This window comes from Nesoenas mayeri (assembly GCF_963082525.1).
Source record: "Nesoenas mayeri genome assembly, chromosome: 16".
NCBI classification, from domain to species: domain Eukaryota; kingdom Metazoa; phylum Chordata; class Aves; order Columbiformes; family Columbidae; genus Nesoenas; species Nesoenas mayeri.
Genome location: NC_137562.1, coordinates 10532291 through 10557724, shown reverse-complemented (window position 1 = coordinate 10557724; position 25434 = coordinate 10532291). Strand labels below are relative to the sequence as shown.

General features: G+C 50.3%; 1 protein-coding gene across 4 annotated transcripts; it reads right to left on the bottom strand.

The window, feature by feature from the left end:
• Nucleotides 1–547: 547 nt before the first annotated feature.
• On the bottom strand, nt 548–20052 carry CSNK2A1 (casein kinase 2 alpha 1). 4 transcript variants are annotated; one of them, XM_080354784.1, is made up of 14 exons: nt 19990–20052; nt 10805–10918; nt 10067–10266; nt 8948–9059; nt 8404–8505; nt 7941–7991; nt 7308–7367; nt 6585–6668; nt 6276–6386; nt 5366–5467; nt 4415–4515; nt 3632–3780; nt 2346–2432; nt 548–1872 (listed from the first exon to the last, which is right to left on the bottom strand). In XM_080354784.1, the coding sequence occupies exons 3-14, from the start codon at nt 10165–10167 to the stop codon at nt 1757–1759; spliced, it is 1176 nt and encodes a 391-aa protein (XP_080210910.1). In that variant the 5' UTR covers nt 10168–10266; nt 10805–10918; nt 19990–20052; the 3' UTR covers nt 548–1756. The 4 variants fall into 4 exon arrangements, with proteins under 4 accessions (XP_080210910.1, XP_080210909.1, XP_080210907.1 ...); XM_080354783.1 differs by lacking the exon at nt 10805–10918 and adding an exon at nt 16348–16412 and having other exon boundaries at nt 17487–19993; XM_080354781.1 differs by lacking the exon at nt 10805–10918 and having other exon boundaries at nt 20011–20047.
• Nucleotides 20053–25434: the final 5382 nt, after the last annotated feature.

Below are 25434 nucleotides of genomic sequence, written 5' to 3'. Positions count from 1 at the left end.
GCCCTGTTTCTCTTCAGTTTAACCCAGCCCACGCTCCAACCTGCCATGCAAAATTAACTGAAGTAACATGAAGTTCGTAGGTGCCACCTGCCAAAGAGGGAGGGGGATGCTCAGGGGACTCACAGGAGCCCAAGGTCACGGCTCCAGCACCCGCTGCGGAACAGAACACACAACGCACAAGAGCAGCTGCTGCGATGGCTTTGGGATGGGAGGTCACCAACAGGGACGGGGGCCCTTGTGCTCACAGCCACCCCACAGAGCGCGACTGAGAAGAAGTCACTGGAATCCAGGGAATGGCAACACAAACAAAAACCTAAGAATTGGTTCAGCATCCCCACTCCGCAGCCATCAGGGCTGAGACAAAAGGAGGGGCTTTGGGTTTTATGGCAAAAGATCCTTCTCTCAGGGGAGACTTGGGCTTGTGAGATGTGTGAGGCTTCTCTGCACCGCTCACCATGCTGGGTACGTGAGAACAGGCTGGAGCTGGCAGCCGGCATGGGGTCCTGCCGCCCCATGGAGCCTCCACACAGGGAACTGAAATCTAACCTCGATAAATAAAACCAAATGTTTATTTACACCAAAGAATTCCAACACTGGATCTTTCACATATGAAGGACAAAGTATATATACACAGCAAGGGGTTGCAGGGCTATAACAAGGGTGCTTCTCCGTTGTCAATGATAATATTTGTCCACAATTACTGATCTACCAGTTCAGTTTAAGTTAACATCTGCTCGCTCCTTCCTCTCAGTGCATATTTACAAGACTGTGAGGTAACTGGTATTTCTCACCACATGGCACGTGAGGGAGGGGATGGTGGGTGAAGATGTGAGATCGGACTTGGCGCAGTCTGATTTTTCCAGCTTTAAGTAGCCACCAGCTTGAAATCTATATAAACAATTTAAAAAAAAAAAAACCAAAACAATGTACCCAATAACAAACTAATTCCCAAGATCCAAGCCAAGCCATGGCAGGAAGAACCCTCCGGAGAAAGGGGCTGCTCAGAGTGCGGCTTTCTCTCGAGAAGCATCGTTCTCAGGAGCTGGCAAGGACTCCCATCGGATCAGTAACTTCTTTTAAGACTAAAATTACATGCAAGGGGGTGAGTTGGCATTCTGCTTGGCTCCTAAGGAGACATGATTCAATCCAATTAGCGTTTCAGACATTATCTGCACTTCTTTTAAGCTTCCACCACCTCTCCACACTGGAATTGTCTCCTCAGTGTCCCCCAGCTGAGTCAGAGGCAGGACACGGGGTTCAAGTGGGTGAGACAATAAGAATCCCCCTCCCCTGCCTGATGAAGACTTGGGTTGGTGGCCTCTGGAGAACAGCACAGTCCCCCCAAGGTGTGGGCTCATGGAGGAAGAATGTTGGGAACATGAAGAGATTTCCAGCAGGATGCAATAGCTTGAAAATGCTGTTGATTCATCTTTGTTCTTAAATGAAGAGTACTCTTTTTTGGGGGGGAGGAATGGGGGGTGAGGGGGTGGGGTGGAAAACTGTCCGAGAAATATTCCATCTGTAGGTATTTTCAGGGAATCCCCTGAGTTACGAAAAGTTCAAGTAAAAAAAAGAAAAATCAGCCTATAATAATTTTGTATATAATGACTGAACTACTATAAATCCACAAGCAACAGTTCAGACACGGTGCCTCCAAAGCGTTCGTCCCCTCCCTTCCCCGGCCGGGCACGAGCTGCGTCCCGCGGGGACGGAGGGGAAACCTCTTCCCCACCTGACTCAGCACAGACAGAGCCCGTCACTGCTGAGCGCCCGCGGCCGCCGGCACCGGCATCCCCAGTGTGGTGGTGGCGGAAATGACTGGGGAGCCGGCGAGAGGTCCGAGGGGTGAAGGTGTTGGCACTGAAGAAATCCCTGGAAGAGAGACAGGTGAGCAGGGATTAGAGCGAAAACACCACATCGCTGCCCAGGACAGCTCAGCGGTCTCTTTGTGGGTCAGATTGCTGCCGCTTTGTTATGTTTTCAGAGCTGCCAAAATAAAGTGAGATTGCTGTTCTCTGCAGCCTCTGAAAACAGTGCAGATTTGCACAGGTGCAAGTGTCACCAACGGGCAGATATGTGGCAGGATCGCTGTCCTTCAACTGCTGCCAAAAAATCCAACTGTAAAGCACTTTTTAAAAACAGGACCAGAAAAGCAGGTCAGGCTGCAGCAAGGCCTTCGTTATCACACTCTCCCACCCACTTTGTCATAGCCCTTCTTGCCATTGTCATCAGTCCCAGGAGATGACCTACCGCCCCATCTGCAGAACCCACCCTCCTGGATCCTCACAGCATATGTCAATGCTTTAAAACACTGCGCGCCAAGGAGAGCGGGGAGCAGAACTGACCTGACATCATGCTGGCACTGCTGACAGGAGTGCTGCCGCCCGGCATGTTGGACGAGCCCATCCGAGCCTGGTCTTTCACAATGGGATCTAGGAAGAGCACACGAGCCTTAGACACCGCGTTGCCAGACAGCGGCTGACGTGCTGACCGCCCATGATCCCTGCGCTCAGCTGGTTCTGCTGATCAACCATCAGCTACTGGAACACAGAATTTTCCACCAAGTCCAGTGGGAAGCACCCAAGAAGGTACCAAGGTAATATCAGTGAAAAGTCACCTAAACAATGTGCTTTGGAGTTCTGCTTGAGGAAACGAAGGTGAAGTTGATCTCCTGTCTATGCTCAGCAACTGCATAACTGTGTAAAGCCAAACCCAGAAAATGGGAGTAGCAAGCAGAAAGACTATCACCAGTTCCAATCCCATCATGTCTCTGTAAACACCCCACAACAGCCTACGAGTTGTAATGAGTGCCATCAGAGCTCGCTGTCTTCTGTGAGATGTCCCTGAGTTACTCGCTAACTCTATTTTCAGCTGCAGGTAAATGACGCTGCCACCCGACCAGAGATAACCCTCTCCCACCCTCCCATCCTACTGCATCACATCAGGGAATGGCAAATCTTGCTCTTCCTCGTGCAGAGTTTAGTACAACCTGTATCTCCGTGGACACAAGTTAATTCAGCTGTTTGTCCAATGCTCACAGCTTTCAGCTTTACTAATGTTCAGACTTGCAAAACATTTCACTGGAACATTTGCAACAGGCGTAACGCAGATTAGTACAGTTTGGTAATTACTTAAGTCCATTCAGCAGCAAGAAAAAGAAAATAACCAAGAAAATATTCATATTTTGCATTGTTACAGCTGTTTCAAAAACCTAAATATCAATATTTATGAAAAACAGGAAGTGTTTAAAAACATTTACTAGTGAAAGTTACATTTTTGCTTGCAAAACCAAGACCTGAATATACCAATCGCTGGGGTACACATTTAGTAAGAAAAGGAGTTAAAGGGTCTGTTTCTCAACAAACCAGAGCTACCTGGCTTGCAGCTGCTGAAATCAGCAGAGGTTTTAGCACCAAAGCATCGTTATCACAGTGCTGCTGATTCACTGGCCTGACTCTGGCAGGTAATGCTTTGTTTCCTCCACAGAGACAAGCAGCCTCAGCTCCAGCGCAATTACTGGCAAAGAGCAGCTCATCACATTGCCGTTCTCAGCTCCTGCCTGCACAGCCTCCAGGAATGGAGGTTTCCCAGCGGCACAGGAGGAACTCTTCAAACAGCAGCTGATACTTACAGAAGTAGGGGTGTTCCATGGCTTCTCTCGCTGTGAGTCGTGACTGGTGATCATATCGCAACAGCTTGTCTAAGAAATCCAGAGCTTCTGGACTCACCAGATGTTGGTTCTCACTGTGAACAAAGCGCTCCCATCGCTTACGAGAGTGTCTGCAGAAAAGATACTCAACTCAGGCAAGGCAGAGGACATCAGCGCCAAAATTCCCTTTTTTCAAGAGCAAGAACTGCGCCAGATGTCCGCCTCCGAGAGGGGCCACTGCCACACCGAGCGGGCAGCAGCACTACAGCATGTCTCCACGTGGCGGCACAGCCACCACAGCCCCGCACACCCGCAGGGCTCAAGCTCAGAATGGATTTACAGGCCTAAAATCACAGCTTCTGCTCTTATGTCCTCAACATTAGTTCTTGTGGTTTTGGTATGTGCCACATAAAACAACTCTATGAGGGAAAAAGATATGTAAATGCTACCTTAAGCAGCAACTGATTTTCTGCACTGTAATTCTGAGAAACACCCTCTTTTTTTTCCCCCAGGATACTGGAGGGAGCATCTGCCCTTCACACTTTATGCTCCAGCAGTTCATTTATTGCCTAGATTACATTTAAAACCTTTCCTCAAGTCCATTTGCAGACAAAGGACCATGGGAAGCAAGAGGTAAAAGGGATCAAAGGCATAAAGTTACAGTTCTCAAGAATCCTGGCTCAGATTCTCCCGTAACTTTTTGTGTACTTCACAGTCTGCTGACAAAGCAGCAGCTGTCATGAGCTACTCTGGACCTTGGCTCACCTGCCCAAGATGTCATTGAAACGTGGATCCAGTTCAATGTTGTATTTGTCGATGTAGTCGTACAGATCTTCTGTCCCCAGCACCTTGGCTATCCTCACCAGCTGGGAACAAACAGAGAAACACATCAAAGCGGGGAGGGTACAATAGCGCCAGAGCTCGCATGAAGAGACAGCAGCACATTCCCTTGGGAGCCTGAACCAGCAGTCACAGGGTCACCTCGTGGTCAGCCACATACAATCAGGGATATTGCCAACGTGCCTCCGCTCACAGCCATCACCTGCTAACCCCAGGCAGCCAGGACACCCCACATCACTAAAAATTCAGATCTTGCAATGCTCACTCCCTTCGTAGCAAGAAAATACTCAAAATGAACAGAGTGGGAAGGCAAGAATAACTGGTCAAAAAAGCAGAAACTCTGCAACTTGCATGTGAAGGGTGAAGTGCCAGCCTGGAGAGCTCCAGAATGAAGGTTTGAGAACAGGTCACTGTGCTTAACTGTCTGCATGTTAGTTCAGATGCATGTTAAAGGTTTATGTATAAAAATTTTGGCCTAAAGGCAATAAATAAACATTTCAGAATGCATGTAAAACTGTGTCAAATTCAGTTTCTATGCAGAGGAAAGGGAGGGGGGATGGTGGAAGGGGCTTTCCACATAACATCACCTCAGGAAAAGTCACCTGTGTACCAGAACACACCAGCTTTAATAGAACTATTGTTAGAGCTTTTTCCAGTTGTCTACTGAGGAGCTCGCAAATACAAAGCACTATAAATCTATTTCTGTTTAACTGGCGAGATACAATTGCACACTTGAGAAAAGGAGTGTGGCTTCAAACAGAGCAAAGCAGCCATTAGAGAAATGTTTAAATTCTTCTTCAGATCCCTCAACAGAAGTGTAGGTAGGAATCCCTCATTGTGCAAAGAGAACAAAGATTGTAAAAGATGAGCTCTCACCTGATCATAGTTGTCATGGCCATGGAAAAACGGCTCCTTTCGGAATATCATACTAGCCAACATGCAACCCAAGCTCCACATGTCCAGACTGTAATCATACATCTGTACAAAACCAGAAGGACAACTCAGTTTCTAATGAATTAAGAGGAACAGACTCCCAATACTAAGAGGCTTCCCCCTCCCTCCAGCGATACAAACACAGCCGCATTATGCTGGGAACAGGCTGAAATATCTTCCTGCATCTCCATCACGAGATCTCTGTTCAGCTCAGTGTTCCAGCTACTCAAACTGGGATACAGCGATCAGCAGAACAGCAGGTATCCTATTTCCATCCATACCCATAAAGATATTACAGACCAGTGCCCTTCTCTATTTTCCCTGCAAAATTCAATGTTATGAACCGCTGATGAATACATGTCAAGAAAGGAAGTATCCCGAGTGACAAGAGGAGTGGACTGCACAAAGTACATGGGCAGGTGAGGAAGCGCCTTCATTCAGAACCAGCATGATCTGGAGTCACCAGTAACATGGCTCTTTCTAGCCCACAGCATTTCCCATCAGATACGGGGATGTTTTTATAGCTTCGTTTAGAAGTTCCTGCAATTCTAGCTGTTCCCACATGGGCATGTTTCATTGCTCTACCCTACTGCAAAAGCTGCCTTGCTAAAAAAACATTCAACATTTGCATTGCAAGATCCACGGTGATAGTTCTGCAGCTCTTCCTCAAGGTCCTGAGACTAGGCATTAGTTTCTTTATTCAGTGGCTTCAGAGCCACTGCTTTCCATTATACATTTTAGAATGGACTGTCTTTAGCTTCTCATCTCTAGATGTCTGAATTTCTGGTTTGCTACGTTGAAATGGCACAGACTTTCCATATAAAAGTCAGTGATAAGTCCTGGTAATTCTTACCTGATAATCTACAAGGAGTTCAGGTCCCTTGAAGTATCTGGAAGCCACTCTGACATTGTACTCTTGGCCAGGGTGATAGAATTCAGCCAAACCCCAGTCTATTAGTCTAAGCTAGAAATGGTAGAAAACAAGGAAAAAAGGCTCAAGGGATGTTCCAGCTCTCCACTGGCTGAACCACACTACAAGTGAGTTTAGTTTGAAGTTTCATTTACAATTCTATTTGCAATTAATTTGAAGTTGATCAGACTATCTGTTTAGATATTCTCCCCCCACCCATATCACCAAGATACGGACGCCCCACATTATTACCTTTCTGTGCTCGTGGTCAATCATGACATTGTGAGGTTTGACATCTCTGTGCATGATTCCCATGCTATGGCAGTAATCTAGAGCCTGTAGGTGACACACAAAGAAACAGATGCTGGAGTCACAAGAATCTGTCACGTTGAACCATATTCAGAAGTATTTCCACATATACTAAGTCTAACCAGCCAGCCAGACCTTCCGGCCCTGGACTAGACTCACAGACCACAGAAAACACCTCTAGAGCCCCCTCTCAAAGGGACATTCCAGCAACAGAAGTGTCTTGATTTCACCTTTCTCATAAAAATGTTCAGAGTCCCTAAGAGCAGAGTTACTAGGCACTAGTGATCAAACACATCTCTCCTTCTCCAGACTCCCAAGGAGAAAAATTCTTTCAGAAGAATGGACAAGTATATTTGACTCACATTACATCAGGGCACAAAAACAGCCATCAGAGTTTCCTGTTTTCAGAGGCTACATGAAGATTTACGATCTTAAGTTATATCAGTGTATTCAAAGGCTCTGCTATCCTCAAAAAAAAGGACTAGAATTTGTTGCTGAAACAAAGCTGAACAGTTGGTAATGGCTTAATATATATTTTTCCATGCAATTTTTCCACAGGCTCTCTCTTCTCTGCACCACCATTAGTGGCATGATAACCATCTCTATAGGATTAGCTGAGTGCAAATCCTAGAAATAAACTGATAAAATAGCAAAACACCAACTTACCTTCAAAATCTCATACATGTAGAATCGAATATCATAATCTGTTAGTGTCTGGTATAATTGCTGTGGGACACAAACACATTGTATCAATGGTCAACACCCAAGAAAAAGATCACATCCCTTCTAACCCAGAGCAACCCAGCCCTGCTCTCTGCTGTCATGGTTCTGCAAACCCGTTTGAAGAACAGGAAATATTTCCTAAGTTACAAGATGGCATTGCACAGCAGTTCTTGTCCTCAGGCAGTCAGTAAGGAAGGGGACAAAGAAACACTTAAATCCCCTTAACCAGAAGTATGGAAAGCCACAGAAAGAGCTGTCCACATTTATGCGGTTCCGATAAATAGTTATACACTGAACATAAAAGCGAAGTGTTTCAGAGAGACAGGCACTGGTGGTCCACCAGATAACAATTACTTTGCTCCAAAGGTTAGAATACCATCTGGAATCTGAATTCTCATCTTGTAACTTCTGTGGCAAAATGATACTAAAGGACTAATTACAAACTTCTGTTCCAAGCACATTTACCTTTAAAGACAGTTACTCTGGTGGAAGGAAACGATTTAATAAACTGCCTGCCCACTATGTACGAGTGGCTTTCAAACAGAAAACATTAGAAGTTCACATCCCACACTGTACCTTAAAGTCTGTGTTGTTTACATGTTCGAAAACCAAAGCGGGTGTCCGAGACTGAAACAGAGAGAAGGTGTTCAGCCATGTTAAGACAACATGTTTTCATTTAGGGTAACAAATTAAACCACTTTTACTCCTAGAACTGCTGGAAGCCCCCCTGCCTCAGCCATGCTGTGATTCCCCTCAGACAGAGCATGGCCAAAGCCTGCAGCCCTGGCAGCACCGTTTGTAGAACGAATTAATGTGTCTCAGTTCACTGGGATCTCATTCTTAGTGTGAGGGGCTGAGGGGACCTGCGGGGGGAGTGGCCTCTGAAAGAACTTAATCAGATTAAGAGCTGATCTGATTAATCAATTCAGAAGTAGGATTTAAGAGCAAGGGAAAACAAGAAGCCAGCTCAGAGCTGAATTCAAACACTGCAGCTTCACTCCTCACCCCCGTGTACCCTTTAAGTTCCTTCCATACTCACCACAGGATCTTTTACTATATCTGCAAGAGTGATTATATTGGGACCGCCTCGCAAGTTCTCCAAGATCTTGATTTCACGCTTGATTTTCTTCTTTTTAACAGGCTGAAGAATAAAAAGCCAAAGTATGAGACAAAGCACTCCAGTGACATGAGGCTGACAGACACCCTAACACCCAAGAGACGAAGGCAAGTGATTGCGAGACAGCAAAGTACATTGGAGCCTTTTCCAGTTCAGTTCAAACAGCCACAAGATGGCATCTTTTTTTTAAAGCTGTCTGAACATGATCATAGTCCAAAACTTCTTAACTGGCACATGGTAACTGTGTAACTATGGGAAGTACACGAGCTACCTGAGGGCCACTAAATGAAGGTATTTCACCAATCAAGGCTATAGAATAACCAGCAGCCAGACCTTTACTCAATCTGGAAGGATACTACACATGCAACAGAACACACAGAGCAGAAATGAAAATTTTAAGGTTAACAGTCCATAAATCTAATCAGTGGCTTTAAAGAACAACAATCCCATTAGCTCCCCAGCTCACCTTGAGAATTTTAACAACTACTTTTTCATTATTTGTAATGTTGATGGCTTCAAATACTTCACTGTATTTGCCTCGGCCTAATTTTCGAACTAGCTGGTAGTCATCTTGATTTCTGTGGAGATAAATCGTTAAGAGTTCCAAAGAGCTCAGACATTTCCATCACAATTTACAAACCACTCAACGCTAATTCACTGACAAGACAAGGGGGATCAACTAGTGTCTTACACCTCCTGAATGCGATGAGTAAGAATTACGAGAGAAACAGGGCGCTGCTTCTTGCTCAAGTTAGATTCAATTCAGGACTTAGTTCTCCTGTAGTAGATAACATAAGCCCAACTACGCATTTCAGCAAACTCAAGCTATACCTTCTACTGGTCTATCTATATTAAAAAGCTAAATTTTAAATTGTATAATGCTGTTAAAATTCAACAAAGCCAGTCAGGCCAAATATTTAAATGCTAGTCTGTTTTAAAATAGACTGGGCACAGAAAACCACCTTTGCTCAGTACATTCCACTTTTGCTGTGTACATTTCAGAAACCAGAAGCTGCAACAAAGCTGAGGGCAGAACTTAGTCTCGGCCCTGCTATACAAAAGCAGGAACGCAGATCTGGCGTTACTGCTCTATGATTCTCGGACAGTTTAGTCATGAGCTCAATTTAGACACCTCCTTTCTTCAAAAAGGAGCAGACGTCTTTTCCAGTCACCCGCAGAGAGCTGAGCAACAAGTCACAAAATAGCACGTACCTATTTAAGTCTGCTGAGTCTCTTCACTCATCCAAGTCAGAAGCAACATCAAATGCCTTTTCATTTCTTTTCAGCCCTGCATCCAGGGGCGTTTAGATTGTTTCAGAAAAAAATATTGTCTTCCCTCTGAAAGGGGACGTTTCCTGACTACCTGGCAACACTTCTTCGAACTAAACTCTTAAGGAAGCTGCTAAAAATGTTCCTGCACTGCTGGGGATTTGAAATCTTGACAAGAAACCCTTTTCCAAAGAAGAATTGTGATCCTAACACTTGCCATGCACATTAGAAATCCGCCAAGGAGCATGAAAAAGCCTAACGCAACTTGACCCCTGCACGATCCTGCAGGGCTCGATCCCGAGCAGCCCAGACTCACCCCCACTCAACAACATGCGACTCGTAGTCCCAGTACTCCCGGGGTCTGTGTGTGTTCACATCCGTGTAAACTCTGGCCCTGCTCGGCACGGGTCCCGACATATCAGACAGGTTGGCAGGTGGAAATGATGAGATGTCTGAAATCAGAGGCTACCTGAACGGCAAAGCTGCACAGAGGATAAAGGCCTCAGATTCTTCCACCTGCAGAGAGAACACAAACCACAGGTTAAAACTTCAAGATACTATAAGAAAAATTATGTAAGTTAATAATTAAAAGCTGCTGAGGGAGAGGCACCAGTTTCGGTCACCACTTTCTATAGTCAGGACATAAATTCCAACTGTCCAAAAGACAGCGGCGTCTGTGCTGGGTTATGAGGCTTGATCCAAACATGAAAGATTCTGCTGCAACAGTCCAATTATGCTTCTTTTCATTCTGTGTGTCCAAAGGATTTAGTAAGCACAACCACTTCTTTCTCCTTACAACGTGATTTTAGCAAATCTTTTACGTTTCACCAGTACTGAGACTAGTTAAAGTAACTCAAAAGAAAGTTACCGTAGATCAAAGACAAATACTCTAATTTCGGAGTATTTAAGATTAAAATTTTATACCAAAGTATTGTCCTGCTTAGAATAAAACTCTTGCCTTTGCACCCCTCCAATCTTTCACCACGAGTGAAGCTGACACACTTCTAAACATTTCAATACAAGAATCTCTTTGTCGGCTTTCAAAACAACTTACAAGGAAGGAAGCTGTACTGGAGCATGAAAGGGTATTGTTTGGTGGGCGGCATACGGCAGAAACTACACAGCCCCGGCTGTACAAAGGCGCTCAACCAGTGGGCAACGCTGCAATCTAAATGAACATAATGTATTTATTTGCTATGTCAATCTTATCCCTTAACAGAAAAAGGGAGCTGCTGGACTGCAGGAGGAAGTAATAGCCCCATAAATTAATCAGAAAGACCTAGAAATCTGCTCAGAGCAGTTAGCTTAGGCTATCAGGATACATCACACCAGAACAAACTTCTAGAAGCAAAATCTGCCCTATCAGCACTGTCCCGTGGTTTCCTGGAGGTCTGCAGTGCTTCAGCCTGCGGCAAAGACCCCACAGAACCACTGGCTGTGAAGGCAGCGGAGAACCTGGGGTACAGGGGCCCGGTGTTCTTCACCACGTCACACAGCTCCACCAGCAGCCAGGGCTGCACTCGGATACAGAGATGTGCACCAGGTTTCTTGCTGGTGTGGACTGAGCCTCCTCAGGGGGTCCCACCTTGGCCATGCGGGTTATTTTTGACCTACTGACACACAAAGGGTGTGAGGAGGCTCCAGGTAGGCAGGTTACAAAGGGCCCCGGTTCTGCTCCAAAGTCCAAGGGAGAGGCGTGACCAAGGCCTAAGGCAGGGAGGGAGGCACGGGGCACGTCAGCCAGGTGTTCAGCTAATGCGAGAATATGAAGTATTACTGAAAAAAAAATTAAAAATATCTATTTGTGGAACAAATGTTAGTCCTCTCACAAAAGCCACTTTCAGAAGATAAGGCAGCAATCATCTAAGACTTTGAATCATCTCTGTGGCATGACTCAGACACTCAGAAATTAGATATCTATTCCAAAAATGTATTCAGGCATTAACAGAGCATGCAAGTTCACTAGAACACTTTTTAGCACAGTGAGATTTATTGGATTTTAGTTTAATCACGTTTCTGTTCCTCCTCATTCCATGTACTTCTGGCTGATTTCCTCTGCCCGATACTCCTCACGTAGGCATTAACAACTCAAATACATCTAAGATGACTTAGCAATTTTAATTTTTAAGCACAACTCTGTATCAATAAGGAACATGTGACAGCTCCTCATCCAGCTTAGCAACATCAGCTTCAGCACAGGAAAAAAAAAATAATAAAAAAGAAAAATCAATCACATTATCTAAAGATAGATCAAATTTCACAGTGGATATTTTTTGTCACGTAGCTCCAGCCTAGCACAAGCTGTATCTTGTAACAGACTGCTTGGAGAAAGGCTTTTTCAGGAAATCATCGACGGCAGCTTCTAAGAATGGCACACAATGCCTATTTACAAAGGTGGGTGTTACTGTCTACTGTTTTTTATACAGGAAGAAGAGAGAGTCTGCACAGGTAATTTGGTTTTAAAGCAAAGTTACATACCTATCCAAACTTACCCTGCCTGGAAGCTTCTCACTCTCTCTGCTCAAAACCACTACGGAATTTGTAGATATTTTGCTTTCACTGCCCCTACAGATGGACAATTTTGCAGTGGATCCAAACTCTGACAGATGAGACTGACACAAATAGGGACAAATAACAGAGACAGGTGTGGCCATGCAAGAGTCAGTTTAGTTTGCAGTTTCAAGGTACAAAATCTACAGTATGAGCAACAATTACTCCTAGATGAGTGTCCTGAACTCGTTATAAAAGATGAGCTCTATTTCTGCAGAATCCAAACAGAACATGTCATTTCTTAACTCCTGCCTTAATGACAGAATCACAGAATAATTTATATCGGGAGAGACTGCTGAAAGTAATCCAGTCAAAGCAGATCTAATTAGATCAGGTTGTCATGTCCAGCATAGTCTTGAACATCTCCAAAAACAACTCCAAAAATCTCTGAAAATTTTAATTGCTCTAGTAGAGAAGTGCTCAACTAGAAAACATAACCATGAGTTTTTTAGGCGATGTAGCAGAGCGCAGAGAGAGGAAAACAAAGCTTCCAGTTACCATCTGACACACACTGCTCAGTGCCCGGGCAAGGACAGAAAACAGCTCTTGTGTTGGAGCTCTGTGGTGACAGCCCCTGGGACATCACCGACCTGCGGAGCTGTATCCAACGAGCACCACACGGGAGGATCAGCACTTGGCTTTCCCACACAGGCCTGGCCTTAAAAATGCTGCAGCAGTATTAGCAAACTGATAATTAGCTGGTCTCTTACACAGCATCCTTATCAAGAGCACCCCATAGGACCCTGCTCATCCTGCTTACAAAAGAAAAATAAGAATCACAAGAACAGCCCAATACAGCACTGCATGTACTGCTGATAATTACTCTGCAGGAGTGCGTGAGAGTCCCAGTAAAAAGACAAAACCAATTGTGCTGCCATCATATAGGAATGTTTTAATTGGAAGGCCTATTAATTAAAAGAGATCAGTTCTTAAATGTTTGAATTATTTTAACAGTAGCCTATTGTCCAAGCAGCTTGGCAAGTCAGACTTTTTGTGCCTAAAGATCAATAAAATGGCAAAAAGCCTCTCAATGTTTACTTTTAATTTGATTTTTAAAACATTTTTATTTAAAACACTGTTACAAACACCCTTCTTTTTAAAAGGGATTTTATCATCCTTCTAAAACACTCTAATCCCAGTAACAGCCCCTGCCCCCATGGAGGACCCGATTTCTTGTGCAGTATCTGCACTCCCAGCACCTCCACACAATTCGTATGAATTCCCTACACCCTGTCCTTCCAGGTGTATCCACTTACAGCCCAAAACAGAGCCAAGAAATCTATGCAAATTTGTTTCTGAGAAACACACCTGCTCAGCTTCTAGTAAAATTCACCTCTTTTTTTTCTTGAATAACTGAAATACTGGATTTTTTTTTTTCTCCTTTTAAATGGAAGTGTTTCTGACATGGAGCTTCTCTCAAGCACAATTACTCCCTCAGAACCCTAAAACCCAGAAGTTGCACCCGCGTGACGTGGGGCCCACAGACTCCCGGTGAGCTGGACGCCAAGAACTTCCCAGCAGAGCAGCGTCCCCAGGACCTGCAAGCGCTGTCAAGCCATGACCTTTGTGGAGAAGGTCTGGAGTATAAATAATGCACCCGGGAACCCAGTGAACTGTGTTCAACACAACATAAACACGATCCTTACCGACAAGGCACCTGAACTTCAGTGAGCAGAGAGCAGTCCCAAAGGAGTTAGGACAGGCTCTGAATTGCACCAAGCCAAGCTCAAAGAGCCAAGAAAATACTGCCGTCAGTTTATCAGCTCCAGATGGAGCATCTCAGGCAGCCCTGCGGAGAGTGCAACACACACAGATCGGCAAACAGGTCTAGAGACTTTCCTCCTTCTTCTACTTTCCCCATGTAAGCTCATTACCAGACCAAGCCTGTGACCCGATAAAGGCAGAGCAGCCAGCTCGTTTTGGAAAGAGCCCTCTGTCAGCTGAGAAGAGCGAAATAACAGTGAGTTGCCTGGAATCAAAAGGTTACTCCTTTATTTTTTCCACAACTACAAGCGAGACATCGCCTTTCATAGTAAATGGCTCAATCCCAGCCTCTGAAATCATGGTGCATCATGTGCTTTGTTAGTGAGAGGAAGTATTACGATTACTGGATAAAATTGATTACGGTTTCTTTCACGTAGCCCATCTATCCCTTGCCCATCAGCCTCTCAGGGAAGGAGCACTTGCTCCTCCAGTGTTTGGAGAACATCTAGTACTGGAGAGACACCACTGAAATCAAAATATCAAGACATGCTGAAATCCTCCAGTATGGCTGATTGGCAGCCAATGTCAACCAGAACCCAGATCACCTTTAAAAGAGGACATAATAGTAACAACTTTATAAAAAATAGGTTCTGTCTCACAAAAGAAATCAAATTTGCGTATTTTCACAACGTTGGAACTGCAGCAATACAAGTGTGGAGCAAATGACCTCCACAAGTCCCTTGCAACCTATATTTTCCTATGATTTTATAACTAAAATAGAAACAAGCCTCAATTAAAAAACCTGACATTTTACATCCTTTCCTGAAGACCATTTACCTACTAAATGGACAACATCAATAGAGAAGCAGATTTAAAAATCTACTGAGTTAAAAAAAAGCTTAGGTTTGAGACAAAACTTTTCTCTTGGTATCTTTTTGGAACAGTATAATCTGCTCTAGCTACATTTTTCCACCAGAATTATTTTCCAGGTTTCTTTTAAACAGCTGCTTATGTCTGGCCAAGGAAAAAACAGTTGACAGATTAAGTTAAACTGGAAGAAACATCTTGGAGTAATTCTGGGTTTCCGCAGCTACAGTCACACAGGCAGCTCTCCAGCCATCGCAGCGGATGGAAACGTGTTGACAGAGGTTTTAATATTTCACCCCAGTGTTTTGGAGATGAACTGAAGCCTGGTGATTGCAGCGTTCCCCGCTCGGTGTCACCCAGCAGGGACACGAATGCTGAGCGCACACTCGCCACGCCAAACCCACTCACATACAGGGCCACGTTTGTCCATCTCTACAGCATCTTTCTTTGCACCCTGCGATCCCCCAGTAAAGCCACTGTGCAGCACTAAGTCACGGCTTAAAACAAGTATACGTGGATATACCTTGCATGACGCATATGTTTGACATATGCCTGGATGCCATAGGTTCTAAAATACCAAAACTTTAAACTTTTAACTTGTCAGCTGAGTTACCATTAATCTGGATGCTGCAAAACTTCCTCAGGGAGCAAAAAGCCTCCTTTTTCTCCCAGAGTTCAGTCAAAGTGCTGCCTAACCTGCAGGAGGCTGGAATTTAACAGCACACTTGGAACAGAGAGAGAAATCGGTGACAAAACTTGTAAGAGAAGGAACATTGCAGGAGCTCTTGCTTTTCTACACTGGAAATTAATTTGTTGGGTGCATCCACACTCATCCATTTTCAGAACACTAAAAATAAAGATTTACTGACAACTCATGGACACATGTGTGAAGATGTGCTGAGAAATTGCCTCCTCCGAGGGCTCAGGCAAGAGCATGGGAGCAGCACCGTCCCCCTGGGCAGGCAGACTTTGGGGACACTTTGTTACAACATGGCAAGACCTCTCCCACCCAGTGAAAGCAAACTCTGGTATGTAATTCTGTGCTAACGCCACAGAACACAGTGGGCTCTCCCTACACTTAGCTTAATTAAAAAAAACCCACCAAAACTTCTTTACCCTTTGGCTGTTCCAGAAGGTGCAAGGGCAGAGGTCTACTCCTCTGCAAAAACAGACAGAATATCTTCATTTTTCCAGGACTTTTGATAACATTCGAAGATACAACCACCCAATTGGCAGCCAAATTCCACCTTGGCCCAAAATTATTCTCCACTACCATCTAGTACAGATTTTATTCACCATTCAAGTAAATTGCCATGATATAATCCAGCCATTAGATAAAGCAGCTGGACAGCTGTAGAAAACACTTTCCTGCAAATGGTAATATTCCTTAAAAATTAGAAATTGGTCATAAGAAGGGCATAGCCTAACTCTCAGAAATAAACTCTGTGCAAAAGTAAAATGGAAATCATAGCCTACCAAATACGAGTCTGTGGCGGTGTTGAGTCTGCAAAGAACTCCAAGGTCTCCCTTCTGCTCTTCAGCTTCCCAAAGAAACAGCGTGAAATGGAGAATAAAATCATTTGTTTGAATAAAACTGTCCAGAACATCCTGAACAAAGAAGCGGGTGAGGCTCGTGTGGGGCTCATGTTGCTGCTGACACCTGCCCAACAGGAGATGTCTGTGAACACTGATCCTACGACCACATCAATAGCCCCATTTCTCATCAACCTTTCTCACCGACAGACAGGTTTGGCACCTTGACGGCAAATGGGGACCAAAAAACAGCTACAAAATCCACCCTGCTTTCAGCAACAGTGCTAATGCCAGTTCAGAAAGCTGCAGTCTCCTCTCCAAAGCATTTTTTCTAGGTCCAAAGGAGAACTCCTTTCCTCAGGTGCTGTAAATTCCAGGAAAATAAACTCTTAGAAGGCCCTTGAAGGGAATATTCAAGCCCAGAAAAATTATCTGAGAGTTGTCTTACAACCAAAAGCAGATAATGTTCATAGCCAACGCCACATCAGCCCTTCCTGATCTTAAAATTCGTCGAGTTTATTCTCTCAAGACCCCTATGGGACAAGAAAATCTAAGATGGCATCAATCTCACCCAGATGGTTTATAAAACAGATACCTTAATGAAAGCAATTCAATAAGGTAGGAATGGTGGAGGTGACAGGTCTGGTAACCCAGAAAGAAAACCCTGCCTCTTCAGAAATGTGACACAAAATTAATCACCCCACCACAATGTCACCCATTTGCTTCTGCCTTCCATTCCCTTATTCCTCAGAGGACGTGAGGAAAGACAAGAAGAGAAAATTAGTTCTGTAAGGAGAAAATGCAGAAAAAGAATTCAAGCAGAAGGCATAAGGACACCCGCCATTTAACACAACTGGGAAAAGTTACATCCCTGTGCCTTTTATCACAGCAGAAACATAACCTCTTTCTCTACAACTCTATGACCCAGCATTCCAAAGATTCCTGCCTCAAACCCATTTCATGCCCAGGTGCCGAACCTGTACTACATGAAAATGCCCCAAATCTCCAATACTGGAGTCTTTCCATGTCTCACCTTCAGGTAACAGCATTTTACCAAGCCTTTCCCCATAATCCCCACTCACAGGTTTGTGTCTTCATTCACACGTTTCATCAGCTTTTCTCAAGTAATCGAGTACCATTAACTGCTCCTGCACAAAATTAAACTCTGCTTAACAGCACGAAACAGCGCACGATTCCTCCACATTTGCTAGAGCCCACTGTCAGCTTTTCTGCCCCTCTTCCAAAGAGCTGTATTCCCAACAGGACTGATTTCTCCCTTATCCATGAACCCACATACCCCGCCAAACCCAGCAAAGCTGTTCCGAGCCTCCCACTCAGAAGTCTCCACTTTCTCTTCCATCATCCAACTTTCTCACAACGTTTTTCCATGCTCTGTGCCTTATCCACCCCACAGCACATTATCAGCTATTCTGCTTCATCCCTTTGTCCTGTTTTGCCACAGCTGAGACCGAGAGGGTGTCACCTTCCTTGCTCCATGGTTGATCTCACCTTCCTCAACCCCGTTTCAATTCCTCGTGGGCAGCAGCCAACTCTGAGCTCACCAGTCTGAGCCGCAGGATGTGGACACTGAACGCTCTGCTACTGCCCATGCTGGGCACTAGAAGACTGTGAGGTTTCACTAACAATGCATAAATAACAGAAATTACATTATCAGGTAACAGAGAAAGGTGAAAAAAAGGAAATGTCTCCATTGCCAAGAAGAAAGGGATCAGCGCCTACCAAAGATGGACACATTTCCTACCCGGGCAAAGGTCTGGACCTTTCCAATAACCCCTTTTCTGCCAGGAGGCACTTGAAGAGCTGGACCTGCACCCATGAGTCATGGGCAGATCTTCTCCTGAGGGTAGAAAGCAGACGCTCATCCAGCTCCAGTTTTCTTTTTTCCAGTGACAGACGCAATGTGTCTCCACAGAGGATGCACCACTGTTGCTGTGTTTTACCCAGGCATGGCATTGTGCTGTAAGAACTGGAAGTATTACCTTAGTCCTAGTTTTAGGACTAATTAAGGAGCTGATCAAGCTTCACATCTTCCGCAAATCCTGCCTAAAGTATTCCCAAGCTCAGTCTCTCCTCTCCTGGCACAAGCTTCACCCTTTTCTGCATCACACCGACACGAACAATGTGCAGGACGAGCGACTTCTCCACACCTACCTGTGTTACACCTGAATCCAACACCCAGCTCAACTGGCAACGCAGTGTGAACACCAACTCTCCTTGCGCCTGAATAGTCTAAGCAACTACTATGTTTCTGAAAAAGAGACCATGTCCAAAGAGCAAACTAAACTACCACCTGCCCCCAAGCAGAGATGCTGCTGCCTTCCTGTGCTTCTCTCTCAAAAGACAACATTGCCCCAGTCACCTCTGGTGGGTGCTGAGCCTTGGATGCAGAATGAGCTGCTCCTCACACGCCATTTTTGGAACACGCTGGGGACAGGGCTCGCACGAGCCAAGCGAGCACCCATGGGGCGCACAGCACAGCCACCTCCACAGACACAAGGCAGCACTTAGTTTCACAGCTCGGCATCAACACTCAGCACAGGAGCAGCTCTCCAAGAGCCCAAGCCAGTGGCAGGTCTGACCCCACACTACTGCAGACCTCTCATGGGGGTGAAGAACCAAAACACTGAACACCACAGGCTCAGGATCCATCAGTTTATCTTGCAGAAGTAAAGAACATGCTCCTGTGAGTCTCTGCACAGATCAACCACTGCTGTCAGCAGAAAATATACCGATGACTGAGTGTTCATAATCCAAACTTTATTGGTTGTACCTAAAGCCCTTAGTAAGGAAGAACAAAGTAATCTGACAAAGAACACGCAGGGTGTTTCATAATCTTATCTGTCCTTTCCTTTACAAAACATATTTCACCAATGGCCACACAGCCCGTTGCCCCAAGGCACAATTAACTACAGTACAGCAGGGGCGAGACTGACCACTGAGAACTTCAGAAGAGGAGAGCGACTGGTGGGGAAAGCTGTGAGAAGCACCTTCCCCTCCACCCAGAAAGGCCCAGAACAGAGGCCCTGCGCAGCTAGGGGCGGTGGCGAGAAGCAGCAGGCCTCTCCTTGCCCCCCGCTTTTTTGGGACAGCATGAGGAAAAAGAAAAGACTTTTAAATCCCACCTACACCGCCTAAACGTGCGCACCCGGAGCGGGGCGGGGACCCGGCCCGTCCTGCGTGCCCGGGGGCAGCGGGGGCCCAACAGCTGGTCCCAGGCCGGGCTGGGAGCGGCCGAACCGCCCCCTCGGCCCCCGCCCGGCCCTGCCGCCCCCCGGGGGCACCGAGGCCGCTCCAGGGGCAGAGGGCGGCGGGCCCTGCCCCCGCAGCCGGGCCCGACCGCTCCCCCCCGCCGCAGCCGCCCTATTTCCCCTCAGCGGCACCGGCCCAGCCCCCGCCGCGGCCCAGCTCTCCTGAGGGGCAGCCCCGGCCCCTCAGCCCGCACCGTGCCCGCGGCGAGGAGGGGGCGCGGGAGACACGGGGGCGCCTCCCCCCCGTCGCCCCCTCCGCCCGTCCCCCCCGGGTGGCCCCGGGAGGGGTGCCGGAGCCGCCGCGGCCCGCCGGTACCTGCCGCGGCCGCCCGCTCACCGCCCGCCCGCCGGCCGCACACAGACAATATGGCGGAGGCACAAGGCTCGGCCGCCGCCGCAGGGACCAGAGCGAGGCGCGCCGGAACCGGAATCCCCGCCGCCTGCTGGCGCGCGACGTGCCGCGGGGGCGAGGCGCGCATGCGGGGCGGAGCGGGCGCTGTCCCGCGGGGCTATGGGAGCTGTAGTCCGCCGGGGGGGGCGGCGGCGGTGGCGGCGGCACGGGGGGACCGGGGGGACTCGGGCCTTGGCCTGTCCACACTCCGTATCTCCGGGCCGTGCCCCGGCGCGGGCAGCTCGGGCCGCTCCGTCAGGCCAGGCGGCGGGGCAGGTAGCCCACCGTGGCCCGCCCGCACCGCCTGCCCTCACCCCGCGGGCCCCGGCAGAAGGCCCGGCCGTGCGCGGCGGCCGCCCGGGACCGGGACCGGGACCCTCCGCGGGGCTCCCGAGGGGCCGCCGGCACGGCCGCTCCGCAGGGCTGTGCACGGGGCCGCCGCCAGGTGGCAACTGCGGCCCGTCCCGGTGAGCCCGGCCGTGCTCCGCGCCGGGGGCCGCCGGATCCCGGGCACGCTGCGGGAAGCCCGGGCCGTGCGGCCGCGGGGCGAAGGGGACCGGGGACGGGGCTGGGCTGAGCCCTGACCGCTTCCAGGTCCCCGGTGACCTTTGCTCGCTGCTGCCTTTCACGGGTTTTGCCCCAGATTCCTGTTGCGCATCCCAGGACGTGAGCTGCACCCCTAAAGCACATGGTCCGCAGAGCCCTCTGCTGCAGCCGAGCTCGGGGAGATCCAAGAGAGGAGAAATGCTTCAGGGCACAGCCCGAGCCCTGTGGAACCCAGCGAGCCCCCCGGCAGGGCAGGCATGTGCCCCAGTTCCCGGCATCCTTGAGCCGGCCCGGCTGGGGACAGGGACACCCAGGCTGGTCACAGCCCTGCCACCGCAGGCGGGCTCTGGCCAAGCGCTGCAGCCTGCTCAGAGCCATGGGCCAGCCCGGGGGACACAGGGGTTCGAGCTGTGCCTGCACCCCCCGGAGCCCCCTCAGCACCCGGGCATGTGGTGACAGGAACCATCCCGGCTCCCTCAGCCTTGTGGAGAGCTGAGCACGGCCATGCTTCACCCAGGCCCCCTCCCGCTGTGGGAGTCCCCCCCCTGGGAGGCCGCTGGCCCGAATCTCACAGCCCCTCACCCCAGGTCACTCCCATTAGGTAAAGGAGCAGCTCGTCTTGGCGGGGGTATCTCCCTCTCGCGCTTTCCTTGTATTGTACGGGCCTGGGTCATCGAGGAAATCTGACAGGTCCTTCTGCTGCCGAGTGGTCACGGGGGAAGCCCGGCCCCCTTCCCCCCATTGTCAGCAGCCGGGCTGTATCCTCGCTCCGAGCCCCGGTCCCTAAAAATAGCTCTTTGTCAGGCGATTGTTCCGACACCTTCGCGGCAGCATTGACGTGGGCCGGAGCGGGAGAGCGGTGGGGTAGGTGGAGGGGAAGGGCTGGAGGTCCCCCCTGGGAGCACTCTGGGTATTCACCGCTGATAACAGCCCCTGTTGTAGGGAAATGGGCTCCCGGTGCGCGGCTGCGTGCCGAAGGCCTTCCCGTGCTGCTGCTGCTCGACTGTCACCTCTCCCCAACCTGTCCGAGTGTTTCTGCAAGCTCTGTGCCAGACCCCCACCCTGGGGTACCCAAAGGAGGGGACGCCTCTGCCCAGGGCACACAGGGGGGATGGAGCTCTCCCCAAACCTCAGCTTGGTCCCACAGTGTGGGCTCACGTTTCAGAGGAGTTAAGCTGAACCCTGCAGGGCTGTCCCTGCCCCGGGCACCCACAGGGGTGACCCATCGCACGGCCCTTTCCCGGCCTCCAGTGACAGCCCCTGTCCCTGTGCTGATTTGGTGCAGGAGCCCCCGCAGGGCTGCGGCAGGACAGGGCTCAGGACACCCCTGGGAGAGCCCCCTAGCTTGTCACCCCCTGTCACCCTGACCGCTGTCAGCTGGAGGTGACTGTCCCCTCCCACAGCCCCCTCCTGCCCAGCCACCCCAGCTGCAGAAACAGGATTTGATTTCCCATGAGCAGGTCTGGATTAAAATAAACTCCTGGCCCACATCCCTTTGGTGGTGTCGCAGGAGATGCCGTGTTTGCCGCCAGCGCTGCCCGCAGCCCCGCTGAGCGCCTGAGCCTCGAGCCTCCAGGCCGTGTGTCTCCATGGTGGGGAAATGCCTGTCCCCTGCCCGGCCCTTGGGGACACTTCCTGGTCCCAGCTGTGCCTGGCTGTGCTGGCTCTTGGGGACACTGACCCCACTCAGCACCTGTCCCCAGCCTGGGTTGAGCCCCCTGGGGCCACTGGCCATGGAGAAGGGCACAGCGCCAGCCCTGCTCTGATTACCCCCAGCGCTTTTTCCTTTTTCTTCCTTAATTTACTGAGTGCTAAATCCAAATATTACAACTTCCCCTCCACGCTGCTGGTTACGCAGGCGGCCCCCGGCCGGGCATTGTCTTATTGTTTGCAGAGGGAAGCTCCAGTGGGAGATTAACCTGGCGTTCACCCCGTGCTGCGGCTTCACGCCCTGTCCCTGCCAGCGGGGCCTGTGTCCCCAGGGACCGCGGCCAGCACAGGGTCCCGGCGGGGCAGGCAGCTCCGAGGGCTCCGGTGCATGGGGCGATGTGGGATCGTGGCACCGGGAGCCCTGGTCTGCCCACCCCATCCCACCCCATCCCAGTGTGCCCACCACACCATGGTTCATGGTGTGTCCATCCCATCCCCGCATCTGGCTGCCCATTGCTCCCTGGTCCTTTGCCCTGCCCTGGGCAGCACAGACCTGCCCTCCTGCCCCCACCTGCTGCCATCTAGGCCTTGGGGTCACTTCACAGACATTTGTCCCCAGGTCTGACAGGGCCGGGGGTGACCTGCAATGCTCAATCCGTCACTGTGGTCACTACAATAGGGAGGTTTCCCAGGCAGCGTCTGCACTTTGTGCCGGTGCCAGTGCAGGACATGTCGGGACGTTTATTGTGAGCCCCTGCCCCATGAGGAGTGCAGGGAGGGCCCAGCAGCACCCAGAGGTGCAGCCAAAGGCCAAGGCATGAGGAAGGCTGGATCCCAGGGCTGGAACTGGTCTTTGTGCCCCACATCCCTGGCCAGCTCTGCTTGCTCACCTGGAAGACTCAGGCTCAGGCTCAGGCTAGGGCTAAGGCTCAGGCTAGGGCTAAGGCTCAGGCTCAGGCAAGCTTGACCGAATGCCCTGTCTCAGGATTGTGATGGGGACAGCTGTGCTGCCACCAACAGCTGGCTGTGCCAGACCCTCCGCCTTGGTGGCTCCTTCCTTGCACCCCCTGTGCCTGTGCGGGCCATCCCAGGTCCCCTTGAGGCCACCAGTCCCTTTCCCTTGACTGTGGGGTCCTGGTCCCCCCATCACCAGGCAGTGAGCCCCTGCCCGAGCCCCCTGCCTGCCTGCCCAGGGCTCTGGCTATCCCCAGCCCCCGACGCCCCTGTCCCCAGCTGTCCCAGCACTGCGATGGCTCTCGGCACTGCTGAGCTCCGGCCGCGGGTGCAGCCCTGCTGCATTCCAGCCTCGCTGGCCCAGCAAGGTTAAACTGCCGAGAGGCTGAAATATTTGGGAGGGGAATGGAGAAGGGAAAGGGGAAAAAAAAATCTATAAAAAGAAAGTTTAAAAACACAAGTTAAAGAAAAAAATACCAGGCGCGGAGTGCAGCTGCGGTTCTGGTTCCAGTTCCCAGGTGATGTCAGGCCTGGAGCCGCTCCAGCCCTGGCCCCTCGGAGACGGTCTTGGTGGGTTCAGCACTGAGTGTTTTTCCTTCCTGAGACTCGGGGACACCTTCCTGTCTCAGAGAAAGCGGCCAAGAGTCTTTCCAAGGGTGTCTGCGCGCAGGAAGGGGAGAGGATGGGAGGGGAGCGCGGGAGAGGCAGCATGGCCGGGCTCGGCGCGGGGCCGCGGCTGCCGGGGAGCCCGGAGCACCCACAGTTGATCAGCGGTGGTGGCCACGGGGCTCGTCCCGTGCGAGGCCAAAGGGCACTCAGCTCCCACCATCCTCCGGCACCTCTGAGTCACCGTTTCCCTCTCATGGTGCTGGAACGGGATGGAATGTACTGGGACCCATGGGCTTGGCACTGGCACATGCTGAGACCCATCAGCTTGGCCCTGGGACATGCTGGGACCCACAGTCCCAGTGCTGGGACATGTTGGGATGCATAGTCTTGGTGCTGGGATGTGCTGGGATCCATGGCTCCAGTGCTAGGATATGCTGGGATTCACAGCCCCAGAACTGGGACACGCTGGGATGCACAGTTCCCGCGCTGGAGCATACTGGGACCCATAGCCTTTACCTGGGGATTCTAGGACTTCTCATCACTGGCACTGGGATGTACTGGAACACTCATGTTCAGCCCTGTGACATTCTGGGCCCCATGACCCAGCAGCTGAGACACATTAGGACCCGCACACTCAGTACTGGGATGTGCTGAGACCCCCATCCTTGGCACTGGGATATGCTGGGACATACTGGGACTCCCACCCTGGTGCTGGGACCCGCTGTGCCCCCAGCACTGGGACCACCAGCCCTCACTGGCCCCATGGGGGCTTCGGAGCTGCCGCTTCAAGGGCCGTGTCCCCTTTCATGTGCGGGTCTGGCTGTTTGCAGAGCGCAGCTCCCCCCACCGCTGCCCCCCGATAAACCCGGGGGCAGGGATTCTGTGTCCTGGGCTGTTTGGAGAATCTCACGGCTGTTGCTCGGAGTCTGGGACACATTAGCCACGCTGAGAACAAACCTCTCCCACCCACCCCGCTCCCTGCCTGGGACCAGCGCTCGCAGCTGCGCCGCGCTGTCAGCTCCATAAATCAAACCCGGGGGGGGAGCCCAGGGCAGGCTCGCTGCAGCTGAGCGGGGGGCCCAAAGGTGCTGCTGGGGTCCCACCTCCCCAGGCCAGGCTGGAGGTGGCCCCCATGGGACCCCCGGGACGTTCCCCTTGCTCCCAGCCAGCCCCACAGCCCCAGCCCCACAGCCCTGGGGGGGCTGCCCCAGGAGCCCCCGGCTGCCCCAGCCACAGCTGCTGCTGCTCCGCGGGACAGGCCGGCCCCTGGGAGCCATGGCCCCGGCACGGCACCTTTCCCAGGCTCGGCGAACCTCTGGTGCAGCTTGACTCCCCGAGCAGGGTCCTGGGGGGGACCTGGCCTGGGAACCCCACTGTCCTCGTCTGACCCCAGGCAGGTGCTGCTGCTTGCAGCCCAGAGGTGCACAGCCTGGGGCACCGGTGTGGTGGCTGTGGCAGTAGCGGCAGCAGTGGCAGTCACGGCAGTAATGGCAGCGGTGGTGGTTGTGTTGATGGCGGTCATGGTGGCAGCAGCAGTTGCGGTGGTGGTGGCAGTCATGGTGGTGGCATCATGGTGGTGGCATCATGGTGGTGGCATCATGGTGGTGGTGG

Coding starts and splice junctions, on each gene's coding strand:
- CSNK2A1 (XM_080354784.1), bottom strand. CDS start 10,167: ATGTCGGGACCCGTGCCGAGCAGGGCCAGAGTTTACACGGATGTGAAC. Junction 9,060..10,066: donor TCGCATGTTGTTGAGTGGGG/GTGAGTCTGGGC, acceptor TTATCTCCACAG/AAATCAAGATGACTACCAGC. Junction 6,669..7,307: donor ACATGTATGAGATTTTGAAG/GTAAGTTGGTGT, acceptor TGTCACCTACAG/GCTCTAGATTACTGCCATAG.